Here is a 14571-nt window from a genome sequence, read left to right as displayed (position 1 = left end):
TTCCTCAGGTTCTAATTGGGTTCTTGTCTCTCTAATCTTCTTCCTACATGACCTGACAACATGCCTAAACTTTTCCTGAGTTGCCAGCCCCTCTTTCCAAAGGTGATACACCCTCTTTTTTTCCCCTTAGTTCCTTCAAAAGCTTCTTGCCCATCTGGGCTGGTTGTCTCCCCTTGTCCTGCTGTCAGAGAAGCTTTTGAGATCTCCGAGCAGAGAGGACATTTTTCTGAGAGAAGATAGTGCAGGATCCTTTCTCTGTCAGGACATTCTACTACCATGCAGTGGGATGGGAGCCAAAAAGCTCTGGATGATGAAAAGGTCTCTCCAGGAGTTTGCTGTCTCCCTCCTGCACAACAAAGTCCCTTCCCCTCTCAGAGCCTCTGTTTTCATGCATATTGCATAGAAAACCTTGAATGTCACTGAAGGGATTTGGTGCCTGAATTCATCAATTTCCTTTGGAAGTGCTCTGGGATGCTCTTGTGAAAGGCAGAGTAGGGAACAGGGCAGGTCCAAAATGGAAGAAGCAAAGAGTGCTGCTGGTCCCACGTAGCTGCAAGGCAGCTTGGTCTCCCCTTGCCAGGGAAGCCCTGCAGTGGGTGCTCTGTGATCTTTATCTGCCTCCCCCGAGCAGCTCAGTGGGAGGAAAAGCCAGCTGAGGTGGCTGGTGGATTCTCCCTGAACTGTGGCAGAGGCTTTGAGCCAGGAGGTTCTCTGGAGGGCTGCTGGCTTTGGAAAGCTCCCCTGAGCTTGCAAGTGTGGAGTAAAAGTCCCTGCAGTGCCAGTGAACAGCAAGTTATCCCTGATCCATCTGGAACCCTCGTGGCTTGGGGTCAGCCTTTGCTGGGGAGCTGCTGCTGCTCCCACCCAAGTGCTTTGCTCTCCTGCACTCCCACTTCTCTCTGCAAATCTGTGCCTTATGAAACCATCTGCTGGCCTTGTCTCTCCCTGGGGCTGCAGGCAGTGTTTGCTGCAGACACCCAAAGAGGTGTCAGAGGAAAATATCACAGAGGAGAAAAGCACAGAGGAGGTGAAGGGCTTTGGTGGAGGTGACACTGCCCTCCTGAGCAGCATGGTCCAGGAGGAGATGGCAAAGGTGCCAGAAGAGCCCATGCTGTTCTCCAATGAGGTTTTTTTCATCGAGCCAATGGTAAGTGATAGCTGAGAACCTCATTTTCCTCCTCCTCCTCTTCCTCCTGCTCCTCCCAAGCACCCAACCCCAGCCCCCCTTGTCCCGGCTGCGGTCACTGGGCAGATCCTCAGCTGGCCCCGTGTGCTGGGAGGGAGGACATGGAGTTTCTGGAGTGGCTGCAGAGCTCCCTGCTGAAAGCATTTCTGCCCTGGAGGGTCAAGGCAGGGCTGGGAGCCTGACAAAGCCCAGCTCTGCTGCCAGGGCTGGAGCTCAGGGCACTCCGTGCGTGTCCTTGCAGTGTCACAGGGAGCAGTTCTTGTAGGGAGGGGCTGCCCCCACACGTGGGGCTCAGCAGAGGCTGTTGCAGCACTGCCAGCTCACACACTGACCTGAAGCTGGCAATGGTTGGCTGGGAAAAGGAGGCCAAACTCAGCCCAAGGTTGATCCCAGAAATGCCAATGGCCTCCTGTAACCACGCCTTGCACTATTTCTAAGTCTGCCTTCCAGTGTCATCTGTGAGCCTGGACACAAGGCTGGAAGGTTTCACTGGGCCTTTTGAGTTCTCCTGCACACAGGGACAGAAAACCTTTTCCTTTTCTGTTTCTGCAAGCCAACTGCCACGTGCTGCCATCAGCCAGAGCCCTGATTCTGAGCACTGGCATTGTGAGAGATGATGAACGCCTGGTGTCTGCACAGTGCAAAATCCCTTCTCCCCTTGGAGTAAAGCCCAGAATAATCCCAACCTCTGCTTTCTTTCAAAACAGCTTGACTAATGTTTGTATTTCAAGGAAGGGGCTCATGTTCTCTTCTTGGTTACTGCTATGGCCCATCTAAGGCCAAGAGGCAGCAGTGCACAGGGGCAGTTGCATCCCAGTGCAGCTGACAGCAGCATGATGTGAGCAAGAGCTTGTGTCAGAGCAGTAGGAATCTTGTGGAGAGTGGGAGCTGATCAGCTGAGCATTGAGAGCTTCCAGCGCTGTGTTGAGCTGCCTTTGGAGGGTTTCCTTGGGCTCCTTGTGTTGTTCACTATTTGATGCTCTAAACAAAGGCTGACAGGACTGTGGTTGAAAACAGGAAATGTGAAGTTAAAGAGACATGTTTTTCTGTCTCTTTGTGTTGCAGGAGGGAGAAATCGGGCCAAATTGTTCAGCCGAAATCCAGGTGACCTTCAAACCCCTGGCAGCTCTGGAGTATGGAAGTGTGGCTTACTGCAGCATCTCAGGTGCAGCTCCTTTGCCCTGCTTCTCTCCCCCTCAGTGCAGCCATGGTGCAAGCCTGAGCCCACTGGGCTGCCCTGGCAGTGCTGGGAAGAGTCCCTGGCCAGCAGGGCAGTGCTGGCACATCCCCAGTGGCCCTGCAGCTCCCAGGGAATGTCCCGTGCAAGGCCAGGGCTCAGGGTGCTGTGTCTGGGTTCCTGAACCCAGCACAGCCCTGACAGTGCAGGGAGAGGTTTTGATGCCATGCCTTTGCCAGCATTTCCTCAAAGGCCAGAGAGCTGCAGAGCAGAGCAGCTTCAGTGAACAAGCACTAAGCCCCTGCAGGCCCCTGGCCTCCAGGATGGCTCCACTGGACATGGATCCATCATCAGGTGGCAGGAGCTGGGTTAGAAATGTGCTCCCTGAGCCTGGATCAGCTCCCACTGGCCAGACAGCACCAGAGCAGAGGTGGCTGAGCCCCACTGAGCCCAGGCTGTTGGTAGAAGGAGCAGCCTTGGCCAGCAGCTGCTTCTCTCCCTGTGTGGGAGCTGTCACCTTGCAGCTCTCCGTCTGTGGAAACAGAGCCCAGTGCTGAGGGTCAGAAGGTGAGGACTTGGGCAACAAAGTCCTGTGCTGCTGGGCCAGGTAGTTTGGTAATTGCCAAGCTCTGGATGAGCTTTGTGCCTTCACTGAATGGATTTCCGAGCTCCTCTAGGTGCATGGGAAGGAAAGCACAGAATCCTAGGATGTTAAGGATGGAGTGGACCTTAAAGATCATCTAGTGCCAAGGTCCCTGCCATGGGCAGGGACACCTCCCCCTAGAGCAGGTAGCTGCAAGCCCCATCCAGCCTGGCTTTGAACACTTGCAGGGCTGGGACCTGCAAAACTTCCCTGGGGAACCTGCTCCAGTGTCTCACCACCCTCACAGGAAAAAATGTCATCCCAAATATCTAACCTAAATTTCCTTTCTTTCAATTTCTACACATGACTCCTTGGCCTGCCACTCCAGGACCCCAGAGATGTTTGAAACTCAGCAAACTGGTGGCTCCCATTGGAAACCAGCCCGAGGAATGGGTTAGGAATTAGAAGTCAGCCCCAAGGGATATCTGCTGAGGGAAGAGAAGGGTCCATATCTTCTCCTGCAGCATCAGGAGCTGGGTGCATCCAGCTGAGAGTCAGGGACTAGCGCTGAGGCAGCCTGGAAAAGACAGTGTGACAGAGGGAATGCTTGTACTGAAATGGACATCTCTCCCCAGGCCGTGAGAGCAGGCTGCCCCTGCAGCTCAGAGGGGAAGGCCAAGGACCCTTGGTTGAGCTCAGCTGTGACACTCTGGAGCTTGGGGACATTTTTGTCAACACCCCCCATGTCTGTGAGGTGAGCAGCAGGGCTGGGGATGGATGCTGATGGCTCCTGAGGCAGCAGCAAGCCTGGTGGAGCTGTGGAATTCCTGCCAAGCTGGGCAGTTGTGAGCAGGGAATATTTGATGTGCTGGTCCAGTCTGGGGGGTCAGAAAGGTGTGTCTGTTGTTCATGAAGGCCCAGCCCCTGCTTTTGGGCAGCCTTCCTTAGGGATCAGCTGGGAGGCTTCCTGCAAAACAAGCCCTTGGCAGGTGAAACCAGCACTGGGTGCAAAAGCTGCATGTCCAGAGGCTTTTGTGACAGTGCCAGACACAAGGCACCTTTGGACTGGGCTCTGCAGAAGCAGCTGGAACCAACTGGCTGCCTTTGAGCTTCAGTCCACTGCCAACAGCTTCCAGTCAGGGTCTCCTGCTCATTCCTGGAAGTCCCAGGAAAGCCTTGGGAGTTCTGTCCCTTGCTGGCAGTCACTCACTTCAGCCTTGGTGCATCTCTGGCTCTGGAAAGAGAAAAGTGTTCCTGGGAATTAAGAAAAGGATTTTTCTTCCTCTTTGCTTTCCCCACAATAATGCTAAGCTTGCAAAAAAATCATGAGAGAGCAACTGACAAGAGGTAGAAAATGAGGCACTACATCAGGGCAGACACTTTAAAAAGCTTGGCTGGGGAAGAGAAAGACACCCTGAGTTTTCTCACCAAAAGATGGTGCTGTCTTTACCTTTTGATGCTGATGCCTCATTACCAATGTCTTCTTTCCATGGTGTAGGAAAAGGTGAATGAGTGGATGGTGCTGTTGGAGCTGTGCTGGCTGGGGCAGCAGCAGCTCAGTGCTGATTCACCAGGCAGCTGCAATCACCCCACGTTGCTCTCAGGGCCAGGTCTCCATGACCAGGGTGATGCTGCCCAGAGGTGCACTGCTCTGTGTCCATGGGATAAGCCCAGGGTGACTGCAGTTCTGTGCAGCTGCCACTGCTTTGCATGAAAACCCAAAGGCAGAACTTGTCCTCTTGTATCTTTTGACTTCTGCCATTCAGCAGCACAAAGCATCTTCTGCCTTTTCTGGCTGTTCATTGCATCCTTAGACAATAGCTCCCAAGAAGGGAGGATTCCACATGGATTTCCACTTTGCTTTCTTGCTGCTGCAGGTGAACCTGATCAACCAAGGAGCTCTTGATGCTCCCTTCAGCTGCATCCCTTCAGCCACAAAGGTGGGCTTGGGCTTCAAGTTGGCACCTCAGGAGGGCATCATTGCAGCAGGTGGGAGCCAGACTCTCCAGATCTCCTTCAGTGCCACCGTGTTGGGGAGGTTTGAGGAAGAATTCCGGTTCAGTGTGGCTGGATCTCCTACGCCTGCCATCCTGACCATCAGGTAAGGACCCTGGGAGCTTGGTGGGCACATCTGGAGCTGTCTCTGGGACATGCCCCACCTGCCTCCTGTTGGGGTGGAGCAGAGAGAAAAGGTGTTTGCTGAGGTCTTCATCTCTGCTCTGATGCTGGCATTGCCTTAGTGGGAGGATGCCTCCTGCCCTGTGTGGTACCTGGAGCTGGAATGACTCCTCCCTGCAGGGATCTCCCTCTGCCCTGGGCCATGGCAGGCAGTGGGATGGATCAGCTTTGGGCAGCAGCTGCTCTGGGATGTCCCAGCTGAACAGCCAGCAAGGCCCCCAGGGCTTTGGAGATGGGCCAGCCTGGGGCATTCTGCAGCAGCAGCAGTGCTTGTAAAAACTTCTGTCAATAATCCATGCCAGATGGGCAGCAGCAGCCTCACCTCACCTCTCATGGCCATGCTGTGGGGCACAAGCCGTGCTCCCAGCTGCTGTGCCCAGAGTGCTCTGGTGCCTCCTGTGCACAGCCAGGCAAGGGCTGATGTGGGAGTCAGGGAACTGTGCAGCAGGAACTGTGCCAAGGACTTGGGCATCATCCCCTGGGCTGGTGCCATGGCAAGAGATCATCCTGGCCCAGCACAAGGGACAAGGGGTGATGATAGGGGAGGCAGAGCTCAGTGCTCAGCACCACAGCAGCACGAGGCCTTGTCCCTGCCAGCCTGAGCCTTGTGCTGCTAGGATAATGCAGTGGGAGCAGGAGAGCTGAATGCTGGCTGCTCTGCAGCTTTGGAACTAGGCTGCTGCTCCTGGGAGGCACTGGGGCAAGGCAGTGAAGAAATGAAAGCAATCTGCACTGGATTATAGCAGTAAGATAAGGGAGATGGATGAAAAAGAACAAGGAAGTTATTACTTCACAAGAACAAAGTGGTGAGTAGGTCTGCCCCCAGTGGAGAAAGAATGATGCTGGCTTTGTTCTTGGAGGAAAAGTGCTGCTTTTTTAGTTTGGAGATCAAGAGGGAACCTTCCACCATCCAATAATTGATTCTCCTCTGTCCCTCCCCTAAACTGGTGATGGGATGTTTGTGCATCAGCAGCTTTCTCCTTGAGCAAGGGCAGGTGTCTCTTGTTGAGATGTGTGGAGCAGAGCCAGGGGCAGTGCTGTGAATCCAACAGAAGGCACAGGTCACTGGGCCTGGATTTTTAACCACAAGGCAGAGTGGGCATGGATTGGCATCAGCCATGAAATCAACTGGGGAGTGTTGTGCAGCTTCAAGTGCTGCTTTCAGTGGGTGTTGGTGACTTTTGGAGTGTGTCTGCTGAGTTCAAGGACAGTTGAGGTGCTGTGCTAGATTCAGGACCCCATTGTTTGGTTGTTGAAGCTGTTGCTCTTGGCTGTGCCAGCTGCTGCACTGCTGACAAGCTGGTCCTTTCCTCTAGGATTCATCTGTGCCCTGTGTAGAAGTGTTGCTGCTCTTTTCAGAGGATGTTTGGGGCTGCCCTGGGTTCATGGCTCAGAACTGTGTCTGTAATGATGGTGTGGGTCAAACTCTGCTGAGAAAGCTCCTCCGTGGGAACAGCAGTTCCAGTTAAGAAGTAGCAAAGCAGGAACCTGTGTCTGGCAGGGCTGGTTACAGAAGTTTGTGGGGACACCTTGATGCCCATCCCATTGCAGATGGGGAAAGTGAGGCCCGGAGCCATGTCTGGCTGTGTGTTCGGGGTCCTTCATGGGACCAGCAGCATCCCGGGGGCTTTTCCTGCCTGCCCTGTGCCCAGAGCCCATCAGTGGCTGCTGGCTGCTGGCCACTTGGTTTAGCTGCCTCCTGTGCCCAGGGGCACTGTGCTGAGCACATGGTGTGTGCTGGTTTGAAAGGCACGGTGCCCTGACACCAGGTTGGTGCCCCCGAGCCACGACAGCCGGAGCTTTGCAATTCCTTGAACCAAGGCATTTCCTGCTCTGTCCTCGCCATGCAGGGGCAGCGTCACTGGACCGAGTTTGCACTTCGACCTCCCTGAGCTCGACTTCGGGGACATCTCCTTTGGTGAGTGCTGCCTGGGCTGGGACACAGCGGGAGGGATCTGTGCCTTCCGAGAGAAAAGCATCCCTCCCTCCTGCTCTGCCCCAGCAGCCTCTTCAGGCTGGGAACTGCAGGGCTGCTGGTGCTGCAGGGAGCATTTGGCCATTGTCAGATCAAACAGAAGCAAGGCATAGAAAGTCAGGATTTTCTGGTGTCTCTGTCCTGCTTGAAAAGACAGATGTCTGCCAAGGAAGGTGGGAATCTTCCTGGAATGGAAAGATGAGCCCCTCCCTCCAAATGATGATACCTTTGAAATGACAGGGCTCCCGGGCAAAACTGTGGGAAAAGGAATAACAGTTCTTTCCTAGACTATATCAGGAGAGCCCAGAGAACAAGAGCAGACATTTGCCAGCTGCCAAGTCCCGTTTTTGTCCTTTGGTGCAGTGAGGATCCCAGCAGGAGGAGCTGTGGGCTCTGGCAGGGCAGTGATCCCCTGCCAGCCGGCAGCGGCAGGGAAGGAGGGAAGGAGGGAAATGCTCCTTTTGCAGAGGGACAGAGGGCAGGGGGATGTGGGCAGTGGCTCAGAGCAGCAGGCAGCAGCGGGGAAGGCAGGCAGGGTGAGTGCCAGGCTGAGCTGCAGCCAGGGCAGTGCCGGGGCCAAGCACACAACCTCCCGCAGCAGCACGCGGCCGAGCTCCATCCCCGAGCGGGAGGAAGGGAAGCTCCGCTCCCTGCCCAGCCTCAGCTCCCACTGCACAGCGCCCACGGCATCACGCCACAGCTGCCAAAAACCCCCAAGGGAAAAGCCCACCCCCAGGGCCAAAACCCCCAAAACCCCTATCCCCCTTCCCAGACCAAGGGGAGCATTCACTACCAAGCCTAAGCCCAGAACAAGGAACTTTTTAAGGAAACTACTTGCCTTTCCTGAGCTGCTTCTGTCCCCCCCTGCATCACCATGGAGGCACTTGTCAAGTTGCCTTTTTGAAGAAATGAAACAAGAAAGGCAACCAATGGAACTATGGTTCTGAACCAGGAGACTGATCCTGCTGGATCTGCTTTCATTCCTAAGGTCTCTTCAGCTGAAAGCAGCTGTTGTATCTTTGCTTCTTTGGAACTGTTGACTGTTGTCTGCATGCGGTGAGCTCAGTCTCATTGGAGGTTTTGCCATCTGTGTTTGTCCTTGTTGTGCCTCTCTTGCCTCCCTGCTGGAGTCACTGCTGGAGCTGGCAGTGCTCACTGGGATGGGCACAGAGAAACTCTGGGCTGCAGCTGCAGTTGTTTTTTCTCCCCATCTGTGTTCCAGTGCCTCTTGGTGAGCAGGCCCAGGGAGAAGTCTCCTCCCCAAAGAGCTGGCCAGCCCAGCCAGATGTCCACTGCAGAGCAGCTTGTGCCTGCTCTCCAGGCTCTGCAGGACATCCCCACCATGAGTAGCTACATCTCTGTCTTTCCAGCATGGAAAGCAAATCCCAGAGCTCCAGTGGGGTAAAGCCTTGCAGGCAGCAATCCCAGTGAGCAGCATGGGTGTGATGTCCCCGTTTGTTGGGTGAGGTGGGACCTGGTTCCTCATTGGCAATCTCCAAGCAAGGCTTGGGTGTGCCCCCAGTTGAGTGGGCTCTGAGCTGTCTCGTGCTCAGTCTGTTTGGCCCAAACCAAGAGATGCCTTTAGGATCCTGCAGAGAGAAGCTGCATTGGGGTGCTTTGCCTCACGTTCTAGTTCCTGACTCCATCATCTCTTTTGCTGTAGCTTCTTCTCAATGCTGACTCACTGTTTATCTATCTTGAAAAGGGTGGGAGTGGTGGCAGGCTTAACAGGGAATTTGACAGCTTGAATTCTCAGAGGAAATGCTCGGTCTGGGTGCACACTCATCACTGGGAGATCACTGGTGCTGGTTTGGGGCAGGTGAGGCAGCTCCTCCCCATCGCCAAGAGAGAAGCTTGCAGTGTTCAGCAGGGCTAGGAGTGGGCATTTTCAAGGCTGCAGCCTGCAATCTGTGTCAAAGGGAACTGAGTGATGATTCATTCCTCATGCAGCTTCTGGGTGAGCTGTAGTTCAGATAATCCAGAGCTCAACTCCAGTGCCACTTTCATCGTGCCAGGCCATTCCCAGCAGGAGTCAGGCCACAATGGGAGCCTCAATGGATGTTGGTGTCCTTTCCTAGGCTTTCCCTACACCCAGCGCTGCCGGCTCACTAACAGCTCCCCGGTGCCCGTGACGTTCCAGCTCCGCATGTCGTTTGATGGCACGCAGCCGGCTGTGGACAGCGTGGATCAGATCCGCTGCCACAGTGACCCAGCCTGGAGGAAGGGCGTTCACTTGTATGTGGAGCCCCGGGAGTTTACCATCACTCCCAGCCAAGGGACCATCCTGCCCCAGGGACACCAGGACATCCAGGTACGGGCAGAGTGCAGCCAGAGACGCTTCAGCACCAGGGCTGCAGCTGCACTGGAGCGTGGGAGGGCTTTAGCTCTGCTGCCAGCTTTGAGCATGGTGTGAGTGAGAGATCTGCACTGCTCTGAGGCCTCTGCTAGCTGCCTTACTCGGGGTGTTCCTCAAGGAGCACTGTTTTCTTTCCAAAATCATATGCTGAGGTCACATACCATATGGTCAAGGCCAGAAGTCACTCTTGGGTTCTTGAGAGCCATTTATTTGATTGCAAGTGGGCAGAGCAAAGATGAGGGCAAAAGGTGGCTGTTAGAGAGATGTCATTGTAGAAAGCAGTTAGCTTTCCTTCTTGGTCTCATTTCCCCTCTCCTGGGGAGCAGAAGGATTTGTGTTCACTGCAGGAATCTCCAGTGGGGACAAAATACTCTGCAGCCATGAACTGCCCAGCACCTGCTGGGCCACACTTTGCCCTCAGCTTCCTGCTGTAAAGCTGAACTCGTTGTGTTCAAGTCAGATTTCTTCTGCTTTTATGTCATTGTAGTCAGATGAGAAATTGTGCCTTAATTTCAATACAGTGGTTCATAGAGCTTTAGTCTAATGTTTTAATGTAGCTGAGCTATGCCCTGATAGCGAGGTGTGTTTAAGACATCTGCTATTGCCAGAAGGCTTTTGTTGCTTTGAGACTGTGCTCTACACATGGAGCAGCAGCAGAATTAAGACAAAATCTTCCCTCAAGGGCTGGAGGATATCACACGTGGATAATGAGCTTTTGTACGGAAGAATTTCCTGTTCTTCTCTTCCACCAGGTGACCCTGTGTTCCAACTCGGTGATGGAGTTCTACAGGAAAATGCTGGTGGATCTGGAGGGTTTTGGCAAGGGAGTGGCATCATTGGTCATCACAGCCAGGTACCAGCCCTTCCCTGGCCTCCCCCAGCCCCTGCCTTGCCCAGGCTTTGCTGGCTGCAGCTGCCAAGGAGAAGTGCTGGTTCATGAGCTCATGTTGTGCCAGCTGGGCATGAGAAGAGCAGAGCTTGGACAGCAGCCTGTGGTGAAAAGCAGCCCTGCTCCCAGCCCAGCAGGGTCCTGGGCCCTTTTCTGAAGGCACCAGGAATGAGATCATTTCTTGGCCTGGCTTTTGGTGCTTGAGGTGGAACAAATTTCCCCAGGGCCTCCTCTCCTTCTTGCTGCAAGAGGTGGAGTTGTGCTGGGTGCGAGCACTGTGCATTGGTTTGGGACACAGCAAGCAGCCTGCTGAGAGCCAGGCTCTGGTTCTGTTCATGAGGGCACGTGGCAGGAGGGAAGTGGCTGTCAGCAAGAGTGCTGAGGGCAAGGTCTCAGGAGGGGAAAGCAGCCCTTGGTGTGGCAGCTCAGCTCTAGATTTTCTCCTTCCCTCTGCTTCCCACTCTGAGCTTGAATGTTCTCAGGGTTGAGAGCAAAAGTGGTTGTTGCTGCAGCAGAATTCCATCCTGCTGTGCTGCAGTGGGTGTCAGTGGAATGCCAGGAGGGATGCAGTTCCCTGGGGCTGTTCCCTCTCCCAGGCAGAGCCATCCAGGCAGTGCCTGGGCTGGCGTTTTGTCAAGCAGGTGGGCTGGGGACAGTCAGTGCCTGGAGCTGTGGAGGGAAGGAGCCAGGGAGCTGTAGGGCCTGGGAGGGGCTGATCAGCCACTCTGGAGGGCAGCTGGTGTCTCGTGCCCTCCAAGGCTGGGGCAAGCAGCTGAGTTCCCAGGCAGGGCAACAGCACCATGGCAGAGAAGGGAGTCATTTTTCCTGGGACACTGGAGTTGTGTGTTCCTTGAGCATTAGTGAGCTCTGATCCTTGTTAGGAAGGCTCCCCCAGAGCTCGTGGATCACTGGGAGTGTTACAGGAGTCCTTGCAAGCCTTCCTGGGGAAAGGAGGGGCTGAGGCAGCTGTGGGACAAAGTGCTCTGCCTGGGGCACTTGGCAGCCTCTGGCTGCTGCCTCTCAGGGTTTGCCCCTCCTTGACAAGCCCTGTTGGAGTGGGAAGACGTAGAAGGCAATTTATCACTGCAGGGCTGTTCAATGCCCATTTGACAGTGACCAATGTGTTATGCTCTGTTTTACAATCTTTGGGGGTAAATGTTCTCCATTCTCTCAGTATCTCTGATTCCCCTGGGCTCATCTCTTTGTCCAGATGTCTTGTTCCTAAGCTGCAAGTGTTCCCCCATGTGCTGCAGTATGATGAGTGCCTCCTGAAGGTGCCCTACGAGAAGAAGTTCCTGATTAGGAATCCCAGCCACCTGCCTGGCTGCTACGGGCTTATTGAACAGGTTTGGCATCCCATCCACCTCCCCCTCTCAAATATTATTGAGGAGCTTATTAGGGGGAAAAAGGGTTTGGACGTGACCTTGCTGGTTTCTATTCAGTCTTAAAGATCTGCTGAGAACAGGATCCTACCCGAATGTAAACTTGAGGATGCAGTTTAACCTGCTGAGGGAACAGTTGATGTTCTAGTCTTCAGGGTGTTTTCTTGTGGGAGATCTTAGAGGGCTGTGAAAGCTGCTGCATCCACAGACAGCAGTGCCTGTGCTGGCAGTCTCCTGGCAGGATCCCCTGGGAATGCTAAGCCTACAATTCTTGCATCTTGTTTGTGCCTTTTACCTTTGTCCTGGGCATTTTTAAACACGTGTGTCAGTTGCTGTTGCGGTGGATGTTAGGGAGTGTAAAGTTTCTTCAGAGGTGCCTCTGAAGCTGCATTTCATTGTGTCTCTTGCAGAAACGCAAGGAGGACTCTGCTGTGCTCTACTCCAGCCCCAAGCCCTGTGGGATTGTCCAGCCTCACAGCACTGCAGAGATCCCAGTGCTGGTGGAAGTGCAGGCGCTGGGCACGCATCGCACCAATGTTCTCATCGGCGTGTTCGGGGATGAGAGAAACCCACTGGTGAGTGCAGGGGAGATGTGTGCCTCTGTGCAGCTGCTCCTGGCAGGCTGCAAAGGGCACAGGGATTCTGCCGGGGAAAACAGGCACAGGCTGCTGTGGAGAAGGCCAGGAGGGATGGGTGGCACAAACAGCTCGTGCCTCACGGGTGGTAATCTCAGTGTCTGGCACAGAACGTCGTTGGTCTGAGCTGGAATCCAGGGTCACTTTAGTTCATTACTCTTGAAAATGCTGTTAACTTTGGAAACATCTGTTTGAAAATGGCATCTCTCTGAGCGCAAAAGAGGATGTCAGAAGACTTCTGGGAACCTTGAGCTTTCTGTAAAAAAAAGGAAGGCTGGCATTTCAAGAGTGGTTGCAAGGATTGAAACTTAGATTAAAACATAAGGAAATGACAATGGCAAATTCCCTGAATGGCACCAAACATCTGAACCTGGGCCATTGTGGCACTGCATGTAAATCAGTGAACAGGAAGGACAGGCAATGCAGGCTGTGCCAGGGAGCATGAAGTTTGACAGAACAGTTTCTTTCAACTCTGAGGCTGCTTACCTTAAAGAGGAGGGTTTCTCCCCACCAGAGGAACCAGTTGTTTAACTGTCAGCCTGGCCATAACTAGAGATTTCTTGCAAAGCTTTTACCTTTGGGCCAATCCTTTGTAGTTTGAAAGGTTCTCTTACCTTGATCCTTTTAAATTTGGAGGTGAACATGTAATAATCTTTTTCTTTTTTCCCAAAAGCCCAGCATTTCAGCTGGAGAGTGGTTGCTGTCCCTAAAGAAATACCTTGAGCAGGGATGAGCTGTTTAAGGATTTTAGTTTTCCCTGTTATGGTTTGTTTGGTTTTTTTTTTTAAAAAATCTTTCTTGCCTGCTTCCTGGGACAGAGAAAAAAGTTATGGAGCTCTGGACGGCTGGCAGAAACCTCCCCAAGCCCAAGGCTGATGGAGTCTGGCAGGATCCCAGCACTACAGCCGATGTATGTATGTCTGTATGCATGGGGAATGCCACCTGAGTCCCCTGGGAGTGTTGGAAAATGTCAGCCAAGCCCCCAGCAGTGTCAGGGAAACATTCCTGATAAATACCTGGTGGAGCTGCAGAGTTTCTGGCGTTGGGCCCTGGGGGGGCTGTGCTGGCTGTGTCTGCCCCTGGATGTCTCAAATCTGCCCTTTTGGCTTGCCTTCTCTGTCTTTTCCTCTCCCACTGTGCTTTTTGCATGCCCACAAGGTGTTCATCCCTGTCCTCTGCAGTTCCTCAGTCCAAGCAGTTGCAGCTGCTGCAGCAGCTCAGTGTCATTCCTGGGCTGCCTTTAGAGCAGACCTGCTCCAGCCTGGATTGGGAAGGGCTGGATCAAAGCATTTCTCAGTTCAAGGTGCCAGCAGCCAGCCAGGGGCTGCATCCTGAGCAGGAGCTGCTGGTGCAGGTGTCCCTCCCTCCCTCCCTCCCACTGCAGGTCTCTGTTCACAGTTATCTTCTTTTCCAGAGATGAGCTTCACCCACCTAAATTCAATCCCCAACCACCAAAGGAGATGAGAACATGTTTGCATTGCCCAGCGTCTCGATGGAGGCACTTCAAGGCTGGAAAGGAGGAGGCAGCCACAGCCCTGACTGAAGAGCAGGATTTGACCCAGTCTTCAGGAGCAGAGGTAGATTTTCTTGTACACCTACTGCTTGTGCTGCCTCCTTAGCCTGCCACCAGCAAGTCATGCTCCTGCTGAGCTCCCTTTTTGCTGCCCTGCTGTCCTGTGCCCTGACAGTGGCTGGGCAGCAGGGCCAGTGGCTGGACATGGGGGGAGTGGCAGGGAGAAATAGGAGAGTTTTCCTTGGAGAAGCTCACTCAGATCCTACAGGCCTGTGTTGAGTGTGGCATTTTTTGCCTTGTTGCCTTCCCAATGCAAGATGAGGCTTTTATCTGCATCATGATGGGAAGAGCTGCAGCTTCCTTGCCACAGCAAGCTGGGATGAGTCCTGATCTCCATGTGCCCTCTTCCCAGCCCAGCCAGACTCCCTGTTTGCAGGTCTCTGCTGTCACCCGAGAGCTGCTCTTGCACTGCAGGCCCTGAAGCTGTCTTACAAACTGAGACTTGGCAAAGTGGCTGTCTCTTCCTGCAGGCGTAGGGAATGGCTTGTTTTTCAGGTGCCACCACAAGCTCCTGCAAACCCTCACCTCCCAGCAGGCCTGGAGGGATTCAGGTGCTGCGTGGGCGCACCGCACGCTGCCCTGGAAGCGGAGAAGGGAAGAGGGAATCTGTCTCCCTTGCACACTGTCAGTGTGGCAA

The 14571-nt window shown here is 53.9% G+C and overlaps 1 protein-coding gene and 1 pseudogene across 1 annotated transcript; both read left to right on the top strand.

Moving 5' to 3' along the window:
* Positions 1 to 14571, top strand: part of LOC135292506 (zinc finger protein 850-like) — a 113480-nt pseudogene that overhangs the window by 80701 nt on the left and 18208 nt on the right.
* On the top strand, positions 4791 to 13094 carry LOC135292468 (hydrocephalus-inducing protein-like). The gene is made up of 7 exons (XM_064406669.1): positions 4791 to 5047; positions 6975 to 7042; positions 9178 to 9410; positions 10208 to 10308; positions 11555 to 11690; positions 12137 to 12301; positions 13035 to 13094. Exons 1-7 carry the CDS (start codon positions 4791 to 4793, stop codon positions 13092 to 13094), a joined length of 1020 nt encoding a protein of 339 aa, XP_064262739.1.

Source organism: Passer domesticus, unplaced genomic scaffold (genome assembly GCF_036417665.1).
Source record: "Passer domesticus isolate bPasDom1 unplaced genomic scaffold, bPasDom1.hap1 HAP1_SCAFFOLD_37, whole genome shotgun sequence".
NCBI lineage: Eukaryota > Metazoa > Chordata > Aves > Passeriformes > Passeridae > Passer > Passer domesticus.
Note: the sequence above shows the minus strand (reverse complement) of the source record. Positions and strands in the feature narration are given on the sequence as shown.

Excerpts from the sequence above, each read along its gene's own strand:
- LOC135292468 (XM_064406669.1), top strand. The coding sequence starts at position 4,791 with ATGGATTTCCACTTTGCTTTCTTGCTGCTGCAGGTGAACCTGATCAAC. Across the intron at positions 7,043-9,177 it reads CTTCGGGGACATCTCCTTTG|GCTTTCCCTACACCCAGCGC; the intron begins GTGAGTGCTGCC and ends GTCCTTTCCTAG. Across the intron at positions 12,302-13,034 it reads GGGATGAGAGAAACCCACTG|CCCAGCATTTCAGCTGGAGA; the intron begins GTGAGTGCAGGG and ends TTTTCCCAAAAG.